Source organism: Falco punctatus, assembly GCF_963210335.1.
Source record: "Falco punctatus genome assembly, chromosome: 11".
Taxonomy (NCBI): Eukaryota; Metazoa; Chordata; class Aves; order Falconiformes; family Falconidae; genus Falco; species Falco punctatus.
In genome coordinates this window covers 25406057-25422062 of record NC_137591.1, presented here as the reverse complement: position 1 = coordinate 25422062, position 16006 = coordinate 25406057, and the positions used below count along the sequence as shown (strand labels likewise).

General features: G+C 37.7%; 2 protein-coding genes across 2 annotated transcripts in view; one reads left to right on the top strand and one right to left on the bottom strand.

Annotated features, from left to right (window-relative positions):
* Nucleotides 1-16006, top strand: part of CDC73 (cell division cycle 73) — a 109766-nt gene that overhangs the window by 53930 nt on the left and 39830 nt on the right. The gene's annotated exons all lie outside the window — the stretch shown is intronic.
* Nucleotides 8518-16006, bottom strand: part of B3GALT2 (beta-1,3-galactosyltransferase 2) — a 28907-nt gene continuing 21418 nt past the window's right edge. The window contains exon 2 of the mRNA XM_080406978.1: nucleotides 8518-11379. Coding sequence (XP_080263104.1) covers nucleotides 10003-11271 — 1269 coding nt within the window. The 5' untranslated portion in view covers nucleotides 11272-11379 and the 3' untranslated portion in view covers nucleotides 8518-10002. The remainder of the gene's footprint in view (nucleotides 11380-16006) is intronic.

The following is a 16006-nucleotide window of genomic DNA, read 5'->3' as shown; positions in this document are numbered from 1 at the left end:
CGTGGCTTTGCTTGGTTTTGCATCTTTTATCTCTCTGTTTAATAGAAAAAGATGTACTATGTAAAACTTATTGAAGTGTCTCAATTCTTAAAGTTTAGAATAATGGACAGTAATTACAAAATATTTCTACTGGCTTTTTTTGTAATTCTCATTTAATGTAGTTACTACCAGCACAGTAAACTTATAATTTCTACTGTTGTACTGCATATCTGAAGGATGGTATAGTCTCAGATTAAAACATCCCTATAAAGTTGAATCTGTATATGTGAATTTGTGTTCTATCTTTGCATTTTTCAGTAATTGGGGAAATTCAGGTAACATTTCTGCGAGGTGTTGGGTAAATTTTATTAACTGTTTAGGGAGGGAGTATTGGTAACAACAGGTCCTAATCAACATTTATTTATACTTACGGGGTTTAAAAAAAATATCTGTGTTAGTACATTGGCAAACTGTTGAAACAAGTCATTTTGATTTGATCTAATATCTTCTGGTGATACATAAGGAAAGAGTTTGTCTGCAATATATGACTTATTCTCCAGTGACATTGAAAGGATTCAAGCTTATTAGTGAGTTGAAAAACATTGTATAGAAAATTCAGAATCTGTAGTTTGGTTTTTATCAGAACCAGACAGGCTTATGTCATCTCTTCTGAATGGGGTCTTGAAGCGATGTTTAGGGAGTTAATGTTCGCTTGTGTAAAACAAGACCAGTTAGAAATTTCTCTGAGACAGAATGTTTCCTCATTAGCATGTTCTTGAGGTGTTTGAGTGGGGAGGGAGGTTGTTACAGGGTTTGCTCAGAAAAATGCGTAGTTTTTCATATTGCATCTTGCAGAGATTCATGTCTAGTGGGTTACCGTGTATCTTTTTGTTAACTTGAGAAAAAGTTTAGCTGTGAAGCAGTAGTCGTCAAAGGGACATAGGACAGCAAGAAGAGAAAGCTTTATTGACCATTATAAAATTAATTCCATTTTTGTTGACTTCCCGAAAGCCAGGGACAAACTATGAGCATTGATTCTTGTGTCTGTATTGGCCACAAACCAATGAAATGCCAAATTTTTTAGTTGGCTATGGTGGGAGGCAATCCTTCCCCCCCCCCGCCCCGTGGCAACGCATTTCATTGTGATCGTTTTTCACTTCAAGTTACTGACAAAGCCAGTATAAAATATGCTCAGCAAATACGTAAAGCTATTTTTGCCCAAGAGTCTTTAAGTATCACAGGAAAAAACTCAAGTTGTGCAGCACCTTGCATTATACAGCTGGATATGATAAACAGTGTGAAGGCCAGCTACTCAGCCTTCGGCTTAGGTGAATCAGTCAATCCTTTCAGAGTATGAGTGCTGTCCAGCTCTTCAATTTATCGTAACTTTAAGCTGGATCATAGTTGTATATGCTGAAGTGACTGTACCAGTGAATGTTTTCTTCTCGGCACTTTAAACTGGTGCAAAAGTACTTTACTGTATCCTAGCTAGAATATGACAGCATGTACTGCTTTCTGCAATTCAATTGTACTTGAGGGGTGAGAAAAAAGAAAAGGGACGTTAATGCTTATGATGATCAGTTTCATCATGAACATTCTAGGATTTAGCTGTTCTGTAAGTAAATCGAGGTGTTGCAAATCCAGGTATTATATTAGTACTTCAGGTGCTAATACAAGTACAAGAGAATGTTATGGTAAGAAATTGGGAGAGGGGTGTGGGGGGGAATGGATGACGCCCTTTAGTTCACATAAAATCTTTTACAATGAAACATTTTTAATACAAGATTCATAGGTGTTTTTCTCTTATAGAACTGGAAGAGGTAAAATACTAATATTTGCTTAGTTGTCATAAGGAGTCTTACATGCAACAAAAGTAGTGTTTTTCAAAAAGGCTGGATTTATGGAATGTATGCAGAAGGTGTTCATGTGTGTAAAATTTTTTTGATGAATAGGAGGAGGGGTAGGGAAGAAATGTATTTGTGTACTTCATTCTAGTTTTTCCATTCCGCTCTGCTGGCATGAAATTTGGACAATAAATCATTTGAACTGTTTAACTTCTACTAGTAGAAAATGAGGAAATGACGGAAGGGGGAAAAAATTAAAAATGGTTGAGGTACCCAGACAGTGCATTTTTTTTAATGAATATGGCAGCATTATATTTTACACAGGCTGTAAGCCCCCAGATTATTGGCAGAAGACTGCCATTCCTTTACTCATTTCATTTAAGTTGGATATCTTAAGTTAGCAGCACCCATTTCTCAATGGAATTTTGATTAGAAGGAAAATCATACCTTTGCTGGCTGTAGCAAGCAAATGTGCCTTCATCTAAAAAGGGGGTAATTCACAGCTGGATAGTATGAAGTAGTAACTACGGCTTTTAAATCCAAATAAATTACAGGTTTTGTAGAGTAAAAGAATTGTTACTACCATTCTTCCTCTTATTTTCTTATTTATTTTTTTATCACTTTGAAAATTCAGGAAGAGCATTAGCTTTTTTTAAGTAGTGTAGTGAACTTCCAAAATAGATAAACCATCTAAAATCTGGTGAAATGACAGAAGTAATCTGCTGCATCAACATTTAAAAATAATTTCAGATTTGAAAGACAGAATTTTGTCCTAATATTAATAGAGGTGTTACTGAAAATACTTTTCTGTTGAGGGTACATTTATGTTGGAACAGTGTGATTTCTGTGAGTTTGTTGCGGTTTGGGTTTTTTTCCTCCCTTTGGTATGCCTCAGTGTGCTTATAGCATAAGCTTTGTAATTTGCTTTTTGAGGAACAGATGTGTTAGTTGTCCCCTCAGGTATGTGTATGATATTTACTTTTATTTTAGAGTCTTAAGTAATGTTAAGAGTACCCCTGAATTGTCATCTCATTTCTTTAAATTTTTGGGACATAAAAATGTTACCCTTTTCTATATTAAAAAACAATAAAATACAATACTTTTATAAATTATTCAATGATGATACAATGGGAAATTGGTTATTCTCTTGAGTCAGAAGGCTGGATAATTGAGTTGAATTTTTATGTCTACAAAAATCAATGCCTAGGTGGACTTTGGAGGAATGCCTATAAAAAGACTGGCATTTGCATTAAGTGGCAGTACTAAATTTTTGACTGAGTCACAGATGGTGTTTTCCAGTGTTTCATTTTTGTTTTATCATCTTGCATCAACCTATACATTATAGCACAACAGGCTTAGATTATGATGTAGATTTTGTTTTTTAATACTAAACTCATGCTTCTTTGGGAAGTGATGACAACAACATAGAAATCCTGAATGAAACCTAGAATCTCTTATTCTCAAAATATTTCCTAGACCTCAGCTTGTTTAAATGCAGGATATGGTAAATATTTAGTAAAGGCAATGAGCAAGGTTTTTGTTTTCCTTGGTGACTTGTTTGGTATTTTATTAAGAAAGGATTCCTTGTGGCAGTTGTGTTTTCTTGTTTTAAATTTTGAGCTTACTGTGATGTGGGAACACTTGGCCTTTCCACAAGAAAAGATGTGGTGGGGTTTTGGTTTTTCAGGAGTGGAAGAGTGGAGGGATTTGGTGTTTTTCTGATGGCATGGATGTTTTTCATTTTATAATTTAATACAAAACTTTAAAAAGTGTTAACAGGGAAAGATCTGGGAATACTTGACTTTTTGAGGACTTTTTTCTGTTGAAAAGATTAATCTACATCCTTGCAAGTACGGCTAATACCTCTCATCTGATTTTTGTCATCTTGGAAAATTTTAAACCTTTAAGGATTTCATGCTGTGCTCAGTTTCTTCATCTCTTTCAGTTGAATTAATTGCAAGACAGTATCAAAGCCTGTATCCTTAAAATGTTAGGATAAGAAAGGTGTTTCACATGCTTTGTTTTCTGATGAGGTAAAGAAAAAGAGACTTCTCCGTTATGCCCACACTGAGCATCTGGGGGATCACGGTGAGTGGGTTCACTGAATATTCTTATTGAACAGTTGAAATACCAATTAATATTAGGTAAAGCTAGATGGGTTAAAAGGAAATGGATGTGCTTGTTCTGATGTGCTTGTCCTCAGAGGCGTACTTGTGTATTCTTCAGTACGCTTTGGCCTCCAGTAAGGTAAAGCAGCTTGCAGTGTTTTCTTATTTTAAGAGAGTGTATGTGGATCACAAACTGATGAAGATTGTAGAAGAACACTGGTAGTGGTCTGCTTTCTCAGGCAGATGATATCTGAAAGATAGCAGCAGCAGTTCAATTCGCTCTTTAGAAAGTGTATTCTTTTCTCAAACCTTCCCAGGAAAATAAAAGCCCTTTGAGAAAAATCTTGTTGAAGTTTTTAGCAGCCTTGACTTCTCCACCCAGTACACCAACAGTGCCCAGCTCAAGCATTCCAATGGAAGCCTTTGAGAGTACATAAAGCATTAAGCTATGACTACTCCCTGTGCTGGAGGGACTTTGTTTCTTTGGTTTTATTTATGTTGAGGGTAGTAATTCAAGGTTACTCTCTCAGTTAGAACATTTCGACCACCAGGCTAGCTTTGAGAAATGCGAAGGGAGTGGTTCGTACCCTGTGGTTTGAGTTATGCAGCAGTTAGCTTGTGGACCAAAATGCATCGTTACTATTATCCAGTTAGTGTCATCGTGCAAACTGGCAGATTTAAATGCTTAAGAGAGCTCTGTTGCCATGGAAATATCAGAACGGCAATGTGGTAGTTTTCATCCATATCCCATGTTCAGTTAAATTCCTTTGCAGTCATTTAACTGTGAAAGGAAGGTACCATATTGTACCAGGCTGGATTTCTTCTGAGTTAGCCACAGACAAAAGAAGAGCAGAATTAACTCTTCCTTTGAAAATGAAATGTAAATTCTATGCTCCAAGTGATCTACTTCTCTTTGCTTTTGGTTTGACTGTGCGCCAGCAGTCCTTTATATAAAATACTCTCTGTAGAGTTACTGACCTGCCATTCATGCCATCGTGTCATGTCTTGTAATTACTTGGGTTCAGGCCATAATAAAAAGCGTGCACTGCAATCACAAATTAAAAAAAATTTTGTTAGAGGAATGCATTTGCCACATTCTTTCTCAGAAGGGCAGAAGTGTAAAACACTTACCGCTAGAAATTCACATCCTGCTTTCTAACTTGGCCTCCCTTCTAATGATTTCCCTTATCACGGAGCCTGCCCTGTATTTTTTAAACCTATGTGGTGTTGATCCGCTGCTGCATTCTTAATTTTGCTTTTCTGTTCTCTGCCATCCAAGAGCTTTTTTAACTGACCTGCTTGTAAGAAGTTGTTCTCCGCAGCCCTCCCCCAGCCTCCCACCCCAGAAAGCCTTTACCCTCACTCTCGCTGTGGGTACAAAGCAGAGACAACGTTCTCACCTTCCTGACCTACATTTGCACAGCGCAGCGCTGCTTAGCTGGCCGTGCAGCCTCCCGCCCGCTGTCCCCTCGCATCTCCAGCCTACCCAGTCCCTCCTGCAGCTCTGCCTGCAAGAGCCAGCCACCCTGCGATCTGCGGTAATAAAGCAAATGCCCTGTCTATTAAAGTATGGTCTGCAATCTGAAATTACTGTGCTCAAGGGTGAGACCGCGCGTCACCTGAATGGCATGGTGGTTTGGAAGAATAATATGAAATTAAAAGGACAGTGATGCTCAAAACTTGATAGGTGCAGTTATTGTACTGTAATTCAGTAATTGTCCAATATTTATTTATTTGGGTTATTTGACAGCATGCAATAGGGATTGCAAAATGGGTTTTAAAATTGGAAAAGCATGTAAACAACTTCTGATGCTTTTGCAAATCACTTACAAGCCTGTTCTTGCTAATAGCATAAATGTAAGAAGTAGTAGTTTTATATTAGCATCTTCCCTCTCCCTTTTATCTTCTCCTAGGAAGGTTTCACACACTGCAATGTGTATTCTTTCAAGAGGTAATGTTTTCTTCTATTGTGGGATTATGTAGGTATACTAGATCGAGGTGTGATTGGGGATTATATTAATGTATCAAGAAAATTAGTAGGGGTGGGGAGGCAGTCTAACATAATGGCTTCGAGGTGCTTCCCTCCCCTCCGCTGCCTGATTTAGCATGGATTTGGAGACAGTTAATGCATCTCTTAACATGTTAAAGTATTCTGAAAATGTTTTGTAAATATGGACTGACACATTTTATATTACTGTATTGCAAAGAAAAGCAAATTTTAAATCACTATTCTAGTAAGGTTGTACTGAAAGCTAGTGTCTTATCTCTTCTAGATCACTGCCATCCTATAATTTTATATTTATAGGACATAAAAATAATTTATAATGTTTAAGTGAAGATCTTAATGGACACTGAATTTTCCCTCAGACCAACCACTGAGGCTTGGGTGTACCTTTATCTGTAACATTTTTTTCAGACTAGAACAGATCATGAACTTTACCCCCAAAAAAATTTGTCAGTGGGTGGGGATAGGATCAGTTCTATTACACCAAAACCTGTAGTTGTGTGTTTTCCATACTTGAATCTATTGCTGTGCGATCTGCAAATAACTCACATTGCTGATTTAATTGAAGATGTGAAAGGAGCAGTTCTGTTGTTGGTGAATAACAATTTTTGGTAGGACTTCAATGTAGTCATCTAGTATCAATGTGTAAATCTTTATGTCCTTGAAAGTTAAATAAATAGGAAAAAATTATGGAATTCCAATTTCTGGTTTTATTACCATGCTTCACTTCTCTAATATTTTTATTTGCCATTACGATGGTACTGATGAAATTGCTCCCCCCCCCCCCCAAGCTTTCAGTCATTATGACTTTTTGTATTTGTTTTCAACTTGGAGCATACAGAGAAGTAAAAACATGTAAAGCTAGTATTATACAAAGTTCTGTCCTTCAATGGGTAAACTAGTTATATCCTTAGATATATATTTTATTTCTTTTACTGCATTGTAGACATGTTAGGCATTCAGATACAAGCTTGTATCCTGTTGCTAGTAAAATAAATTATTTTGGATTTTGCTGTATGGGGAAAGGAAGTGAGAGAACTTGTCAAAGATTTTAATGATATAAATAATTATTGCACTATTTTTAACATGAACTGTTTTTGTATTCTAGTAGAGTGAGCAAATAGCTTAAACATGAGCTAGGAAACAGTAAAAACATTCGGAGAATGGAATGTAAATGTTTCATTCTGCAATTGCATATTTCATCATAAAGCTGTCCCTCCTACTTCTGAAAGCTTTGTAACGAAACCTGCAAGAAAACAGTACTTAGATAGGAACGATTTAAGTAACCTTTGCCAGTCTTGATGATGATGCAAATACATTTATAGAGTAGCTTCAACTTATATCCAAACATTAATACAAAATTTTTTTTAAAAAATATATTCAGCCCTTAAAAGGGTACTAAAAATGGCTATTTATTTAACATCTTATACTTGTTGCTAGTATTTTAATGAGTGAGAAGTTTGATATACTGAACTCGTAGGCATTGTACCATAATTCTGCCAAGGTCAGGCAGATCGACATCATGCATGAGCTCCAAAGTGGAGTACCCGAGAGGTTGTTTGGCTGCCAAACTTTGATTGAAGCGCCAAACTGTTTAAGGTTTAGTTATTCATCACTTGGACTATACCCAGAAGCCAGTAAGAGCATTTTGAGCTAGCCAGGGTTGGTATAATCCAAGTAGAGTACATGACGGTCTAGCCTGAAAATGCTGAAGGCAGGGAACAGCGTTGAAGTTCTCGCGAAGAGAACGGGCTGTTTCTTGGCCAGCGTTACTCGAGGAGAGGCCACTTAGGGGACCGTTCATCTTGCAGAACCAAATACCCTTGAGCAGTAGCTGGCTTTCAACACTGGCTCTGGTCTGAAACTTGCAATATTGCGTAAAGCCCGCATATAGTTAACTTAAGCCAGGTGGCTTTCAGCTGGGGTATTAACTGTGGCCTGCTTTAGCTGGAGGGAAGCAGGCAGATTGAGTGTGAAGAAAACTACAAATGGGTGTTGAAAGTACACTCCCAAAGACTTTTTCTAATGCAGCTCACATCACTGTGTCGCATGAACGCCAACAGCCATCACATAAACTAAATGGATGCACTTTCAATCTAGGTGGAGAAATCTCTTCTGCAGAAAGTTACTATTTTTACCCACATTTCATTTCCCCAAGAACGGGCATTTCTGCAATTTGAGGTGTCTTGGAAATGCACAAATGTGTGATTTTCATACTTCAAATACAGCAGAAGACAAAATTTAGTGGAGGATCACCAAAAAAAGGTGGAGATCAAATTCCCATACCCATCTTCAACAGGAGCTCTTAGAGCTGCTTCATGGAGCTAGTCTGGTACAATAGAATCTGTTTATATGTGAAAGTTCCTGCATACGGACAGCCTTAGGGCTCCTGAGAGTGCTCAGTAATGTGATTTGTCTTTTCATTACAAAGAAAAAAAAACCCTTGCTGTGATCTCTGTATTGTGAGTGGTATGAAAACTAGGCTTTAAGAACTAGGGAACACTAGAAAAGTAAAGTAATGCTAAAGCTAGAAATTGCTTTATTCCTGAGCAGCTTTCCCATAAAAAGTGAAGTCTGAAGACCATAAATATAATCAATTTTATTAAATAATAAAAGTACATCAAATATTTGTTTTTTAATCCAATTAAAAAGTCCCAGTCAAACAGAAAGCTAATCACAGTTCCATCATTTGCTGCTGAATCAGAGGTGGGTATTGCTTACCCTGGCACTGTGACAAATAGGAATAACCTGAATCTGATACAACTCTGTTGTAACTCTGCTGGAAAATAAGGTTTAAAAGTTCTGTTTGTTAGAAAACTGGAAACCTGTAAATACATTAAATCTACTTCTCACAATTTATTTTCAGTGGTACGTGTTGTGGCTTCAATTTTTAAAATACCTTAGACTTTCTTCTTGCCCATATTGCTATCTGAAACTCCCAGTCTTATTATGGCCTAGTCTTCCCCACCTATAAAGTAAGGTGTGTGGCTTGATTTTTTTCTAGCAGACCTGTTTTCACTTGACTGATCTTTTTTTATTTTATTTTAATTTTTTTTTGGCAGGCAGGAAAGAGCAAAATCAACGAAGATTAGGTTGGCTTTCTCCCTCTTTCCACAAAATGGAGCATTTTTTAGGCTATGGTGAAAGACATGCAGTTCTATTTTGCATTTCTGATTAGCCTTTGAGTTACCTTGAATTTACAGAAGGAAATTAATAGCAGATTAGATGAATTTGCATGAAGTTGCCAAGATAAGTATTACTTGGCACCAGGTTTTAGGAGCTTGCCCTGTGACTTCTAGAGAATTAAGTAACTTTTAGTAACTCTGAGGAGAATCTGGTTGAATCTGGAATACTGCTTGGATTCCTGAAGCTGATGTACAAAAGGGCAGTATTTTGAACTTTGTTTTTGTGTATCCCTCCTTCCTAATCAAAATAAGCAACCTTCCCAACACTGGACCTACTTCAAAGGGAGTACTTTCTTAGTGCTTGAGTTCTCGGTAGTGTCTTACTAAATTGCAAATGTGACACAGCTAAATGTATTGTACATTGAAGAAACATATAATTTTAATGTGGTATTAGAAGGTAAAACTGATCTGCCCTTTGTGCATTTCCTTAATTTTAAATTTTTTATTTTATAGCAATTCTAGATGTCAATGTAATGACTTTTCATTGAGAACTAGAGCTATGAATGCTTTTTTTTTTTTAAAAAAAAAAATTAGTGTAGAAAATATGCTCATTATATTTTATTGGCACATAAATCAGCAATTGTACCACCAAAGTGTGCATGCTTATTATTGCACATTGACACAAAAGTCCTTATATACCATCTTTTTTTTTCTACTCAAATTTGCTGGGAAAACCTTTTGTTTATAGTTTCATAATATTAGTGTTATCAAGAGCTATACTTTTTTTTTAACTTAAAAAAATAATTTTCAGACTCCACTATGTTGTGATGGGGATCAACTGAAGGCTGTCCCATTAAGCTCATCCATTTTCACTGTACATGCGTTCAGCGGTATTTACAAATTGCACATGGAGTACGTCTGACGGAGGGAGCGTTGTCCTTCTAGTGCAGTTTACGATGGCGATACCTGCCTGCTTTTTCTTTTGCTGCATTGGCACAGGCATTGTGCTTATTTTGTTGTAAGTGGTTCCAGTATTTGATCAGTTCGCTAGGTTGGAACTGATGGGAGGTAATTAGGTGGCTATATTTACAGCTGGAGTAAGAAACTCGCCAGTGATTGAAGACAAACTCATTGGGTGGAGGCATAGGGTCAATTCGCAGCTTGGCAAGACAGATCCCCACATACACATCTTCTAAGTGTAAACGTCTGATGCTTAAGGAGACTTTAAATATTTTTTCTGCTAAATCTCCGGAAAAAACGTAACCAGTTCCAGAGCAGAATACAGGGTAACGTTCACTTGGATACAAATCAGGTGGCATATACCACTTACTATCCTTGTTCCTATTAGGTGCATAACCTCTCATTAGATAACCTGTAAAATACTTATGCCTTGGAGGAAGGTCTGGTTTCAGAAGCTTGTGTATTAAATACTCAGTATTGACAAACATATCACTGTCAGTTTTCATGACATATGGAACATGTGGACAGTAAGATGCAACCCAGTTCATTCCCATCAGAGTTTTAATGGTTAAATTATAGTAGGTGTCCAAGTATTCTTGTTGAATGATGTCATGGTACTGTCTGCTTTCCTCTACTATGGTCCGCTGGAGGTATCCATTTATCTTGATGCTTAATCCCAGCAAAAAAATACGAACAATTCGGATGCCAGGCGTCAGGCTTTCGTTACCCCAAGTCTGTCGGATAGCTTGTCTGGCTTCCACCTGGCCCGGCTCTGCAGCGATGAGCAGTATTAGAAAAGGGGTCTTCTCCTGGCACTTCTCAGGCTCGTTGAGGATGTATTTGAAATGATACGATGTGGGGTGCCCGGTGCCTTTTTCGTTGTAAATGCTTCCGTTGGCACTGAGGGTGTTCTCCAAACCAGTTACTCCTTGTGGTGACAGGTCGGTGTTGTTGGAGTTGGTGACTGTCTGGGGCCTGAGCGTCTGAGGTACGGCGTCTTTCCACACGCTCCTCAGAGAGCTGTGGTTTGCCTCGCTTTTTGTAGATCTAAATCCTCGTATAGTGTAAGCCATGGGATTTTCTTTGTATCCAGCCCTGCCTGGCAGCCAGTCATGATGATTAAAGAACAGAAACATAGCGAAAAGAAAGACAAGTGAGATCAGGCCAATGAGATGGGTGCGGAACAGAGACCTTTTGGTATTCCAGGTCATCTTTGCGAAGCAGCAGTGTCGTCTTCTCCACTGAAGCATGTTGTAAGAATCCAATGGTGGGATGTGAGACAGTGCTTTTCCGATCGTGTTTTGAATTCGCTGCTATTCTTTGGTATTCATTTTCTTTTGTTCATGTTGAGTAGTTGTCTGCAAAGATTTAGAAAAGGAAAATCAGAAATCTTTAATTTTATACCGTCATAACGTAAAAGGTTACAATGAGAAACTAGTATAAAGATAAAGCTGAGTTGGATTTCTTTTGCAAACCAGCCCATATGAATAAAAAGGAGGTTTGGTTTATGCCAGAAGCCGACCTCATTTAATAATTAAAGTTTACTTGACTTACTAGCTTATACAAATGCTTGGTTTTGTGGTAAAAAGTTTTGACAACCATCTTGGGTACCAGAGACAAAAAGATAATTAAAAATCAATCTCGTTAGCAGAAGTGTGAAGTAGATGTAAATAGCTTCATGTATCCTGACTGTGAAATCCTTGTGCAGTGTTTGAGAAGGACTGACTGAAAAGGCCTTGATACCAGATGGAAGGTTTATTGGCATTAATTAAAATTGATTTGACATGCAGAGGCTAGTACGGCTCACAGTTTAAAAACCCTTTTTGTAAAATGGTCATGTATTGGTGGTGGGACAGACGGTGCAAGGTTGATTATGGCAGAGTTGTGTTAGTCACAGTACACTGCCTGGCGTGTTTCCACCGGCCCCAACTGCGTTCAGAAAGTCAATGAGAAGATGCACCTGTCAAAATTAATTTTCAGGGTCCAGTAACCTCACTGCACAGCTCTTGGATGGTAACACGGGATAACATTTTCCGTCACCTTTCAGGCACCTTTAACCTTCTACTCCACATTGAAAGAAAATATTGAATGGAACACTCCGCTGTTGTGCCAGGCTCATAAACAGCTGGATTAAAATTAAGCTATTGATTTTTGGTATGCAGCGATCCTGGGTGAGTGTTCCTGTTAACTGGAAGGAAAATTGCACAGCACTAAGTTTCTGGCAAACTAGCTGATGAACGTGATTTTGGAGGTTTTTTCTCTATAAACGTGTAACTACCGTACTTCTGATATCATACAGAAATTTCAAGTATTGTTACCAGCAGCTGTAACTGTAGGAAAAAGTGCCAAAGCAGTCTGTGCTTCATTTTCTCTTAAATTTTTTTTCATATTCAAGAGCAGAGTCAATATGGCAGCTTCATGATGCTGCATATTAAAAGCTGATCAAATCATCTTGTAAATGAACCTTTCACTGCACAGTAGCAATTCGTTTGTGATATTCAATTTGGTCTAATTTATTTCTGGGCCCTAGGGTTTTGTGTAGGAAAAAGGATGACAGTTGAACAAGAGTCCATAAAAAATTGCTATTTCTAGGATAAATGTGTAATTTATTAATTGCTCTGCTATCTTCTAAAACCAATGTTTGGATTAATTTCTGCATTTAAAAACTAAGTGATGTGTTGTGGGAAATTACAGGATTTTACATTGTAAGGAAGTAATTTAAGATGAGAACGCCACTGAATAATGGATTATTAAATTGTACGTGTGTGACTTAACATTCAGGCCGCCTGGTTCACGTAAGGGAAAAATTTGTATTTCAAAAGCGTGGGGAGAGACGTAGAACCGAGGCTTGTTTTAATTACTGTATGTCAGTTCATATATACACAAAGTAAGGTGCGTGCAGGGAGCGCCTCGCCCCCAGCGCCGGGGAGCCGGGGGACGGAGCGCGGCGCCGGGGCGGACCGGCCTGTGCCGCTGACCTCCGCTAGGGGGCGCGAGTAAGCGGGGATTGGAGCTGTCGCTTGTGACAAACGCATCCAAAAAGGCAACGCTGCTCCTTAATTCTTTTTCTGAAATAGCAAAATACCTGCCTAGTGCTCTATTAAGCTGTTCCCTGCCGTTGTGCACTGCATTTGTGAATCTGTTTTGAAAGTTCACTGAAAGTATTTCTGATACTCTTTTTTTTTTTTTTTTTTTTTTTTAACTGGTTGGGACTGCTGCCACTTACCAGAGACTGAGCTATCCTTATAAAAATTACTTTCCAGTCTACAGCTGTTAAACATATGTGTCTAAAGCATGTAGCAGGAGAATTAACCTGAAATTCCACACTACTCTTTTTGTGCTGCTTTAACTCAGACCTTATCCTTATGTAAAAGAAAATGAACCCCAAATACAGAAGACTTATCTGTTTATCTGACCACTTGCACCTGCTTTTGCATGCTTAGAAAATAAAAGCCTCCCCTCAAAACTAAACATTTTTAGTTCGTCTGCAGTGTGCAGCGAGTTTTAAATGAACATGCAGCTGTTTGGGAAAAATATCTCTGCATAAGCAAACATAAATGTCACTTCAAAGGGTACCCTAGATCTCTGGAAAATTAATTGTTTGGTACCAGTTTGGAGGGCAAAGGTGGGAGTATTTGATTAATTATCGTTCCATTGCGTGTGTACACAGTTTAGGAAAAAAGTCAAAACCAGAATTTCACAAATGTGGAGTAGCGGCTAGAATCAGATGAATTTTGTCACACTTAATTGTTCCACTTCTAAAACTGCAGTCATTAGATGCAAGTACTTCAGCAAATCTGCACTGCACTACTAACCTGTGTTTAATTTTTAATTGAGGTAGTGTTTTGTTGTGCACCTATTTTCATATCACAGTAGGCAAAAGGGAGAATCTTAATTTATGTAAATATTTGTGTAAACTGAAAACTGTTTTCAGGTGCTGTCTTTCTGTGATGCACTAGGAAGTGTCCCAGAAAAGGCAGTTATAATGGCTGAAACCTTTTTTTTGTTTTTGACTGCATGCTCACATTGTGCATAAAAATAAGTTTTACAGAGGGATGGAACTAGAATAATAAGATATTTATGAGTCATTTCTCACTTACATATTTCTTTGATTTTTCGAAGTGGGAGTTTCCTGGAAAATCTTCAGTCTCTGTTTGCCCTTTAAAAAGGCATTGTATGGGTAGGGGAAGGACTCACATTACTACTTAGCTTTGTAAAACTATTGACTGAAAAAAACTGAATAACTTTGTCACATTTTCTTTGATATTCAGGTGTAAAACATCTCAAAATATACAGTGGGTATTAAGTACTTGAAATACAGCAATAGCAATTGCACCTATAAAAAAAAATACTATGTGCTGGGATGCGTTGTTTAAAAACAAACAACTGTCAATATATATTAAACCCACCATCAAATAGTATACTTAAAATACCGTTTTCTCTCACGTTAGTGTTAGATCATTACTGCTTTTGCCCAAATGCTTAAAATTTAATTTCACAGAAAGCTTATGAACAGGTACTAACCACTGGCAGTACATAAGAAAACCTAAATGTAGCAAAAGGTCTCTCTCAATGCCATCAACCCTGTCTTCTGCAAGTGTGCTGTTACAAGTAACTGCAGCTTGAAGGTATGGTTTATAATAGTTCTACTTCATTTTTGGCACTTGGCTGTGCAGTCACTGATGCATTATCAAAGCCAAATATATAAACTGTGAACGCATCTTGAATTTTTATTTGTGGTCTGTGCTCTGCTGGTGTTTTGGTTCCTTGCACTTTCAGTTCTGCTCTATAATTACAGCTCTGCAGATTGAAGTATTCGACTTCCTATTTACAAGTCCTGGATTTTCATATTTTGATTAGCTGTGTGGGCAAACTTTAATTAGAGGGAAGAGTTCAAAAGGCAGCCTGTTGGTATTCTGATAAACAGCAGCAGCAGTTGCGTATTAGGCCTTGCAGAATGTGCCTGTAAAACTTGCAAACTGCATTAATCTTTTGCGCAAAACGGTACTCGGGATGAGGTTTGATGTGCATGTTTTTAGATGTTGGATACGAAAGTGGCACCACTAGCTAGGCATGCTTCTCCCAGGGTCTTGCCTGAGGGTAGATTCCTTTTGTTTATTTTAAAAGTTCTGGAAAGTGACTTTATCGTCTAAATGTCTTAAGTGATCTGAAACCGATGACTGTTGTGTGCTGCATCCTTAGGTATGTGAACTCTTTTCATTTGCAGTTGTTTTAGTGCATGTTAGCATTGCCTTGGGCAAAGAAAGAATATTCATATTGACAGTTAATGATTTATTACAGCTTATTAGTAGATTCTGCAGATAAGCACTTTTTCTGTGGTGTATTAAATTAGGACGTAAATTTGTATTGCAAATATTCATCTTGCTTGTTTGCCACTAGTGATGAAGTATTTAAATTTCAACAATGAATAGAAATGAATGGCAATTAGATGGAATGTCATTTTACAATCCAAGTTAAACACTCAGTGTTATCATACTAAACAAATTGTAACAATGGTGTGAGAATTTTGTGCTCACCATTTTAAGCCTGTAGTGTTTGAAGGTTTCCTTTTGGGATGGATGTCAGGGGAGCCTGATGTTACTTGTAAAATGTGGTGCCTGATTGCGCTGCTGATGGTTTAAATCATGTCCAATCTTTTGCACGTTTGCAGTTTATGCTTGGTCAATATTAGCCTGATGACATTTTGCTTGTGGTTGAGGGGGGGGAGGGGGAAGGGGAGCAAGTGTAAAAAGGTCTGTCGGTACTTTTCAGATAATGTAATTTGGCTGCGTGGTCTGTTTTGATGGTTCAGTGCTCTCAGCGTGTCCCATTGTGACCATTTTACCAGTGCTTTAAGATTACTTCACATAAGGATTAATTCTGACCTAGTTTGAGAGGATTTCTAACTGTTTTTTCTATTTCAGAGGGGTTTGAGTTTTTAATGTCTCAGTTAAAAGCAATCGTTACAGTAGCAACATTATCCCT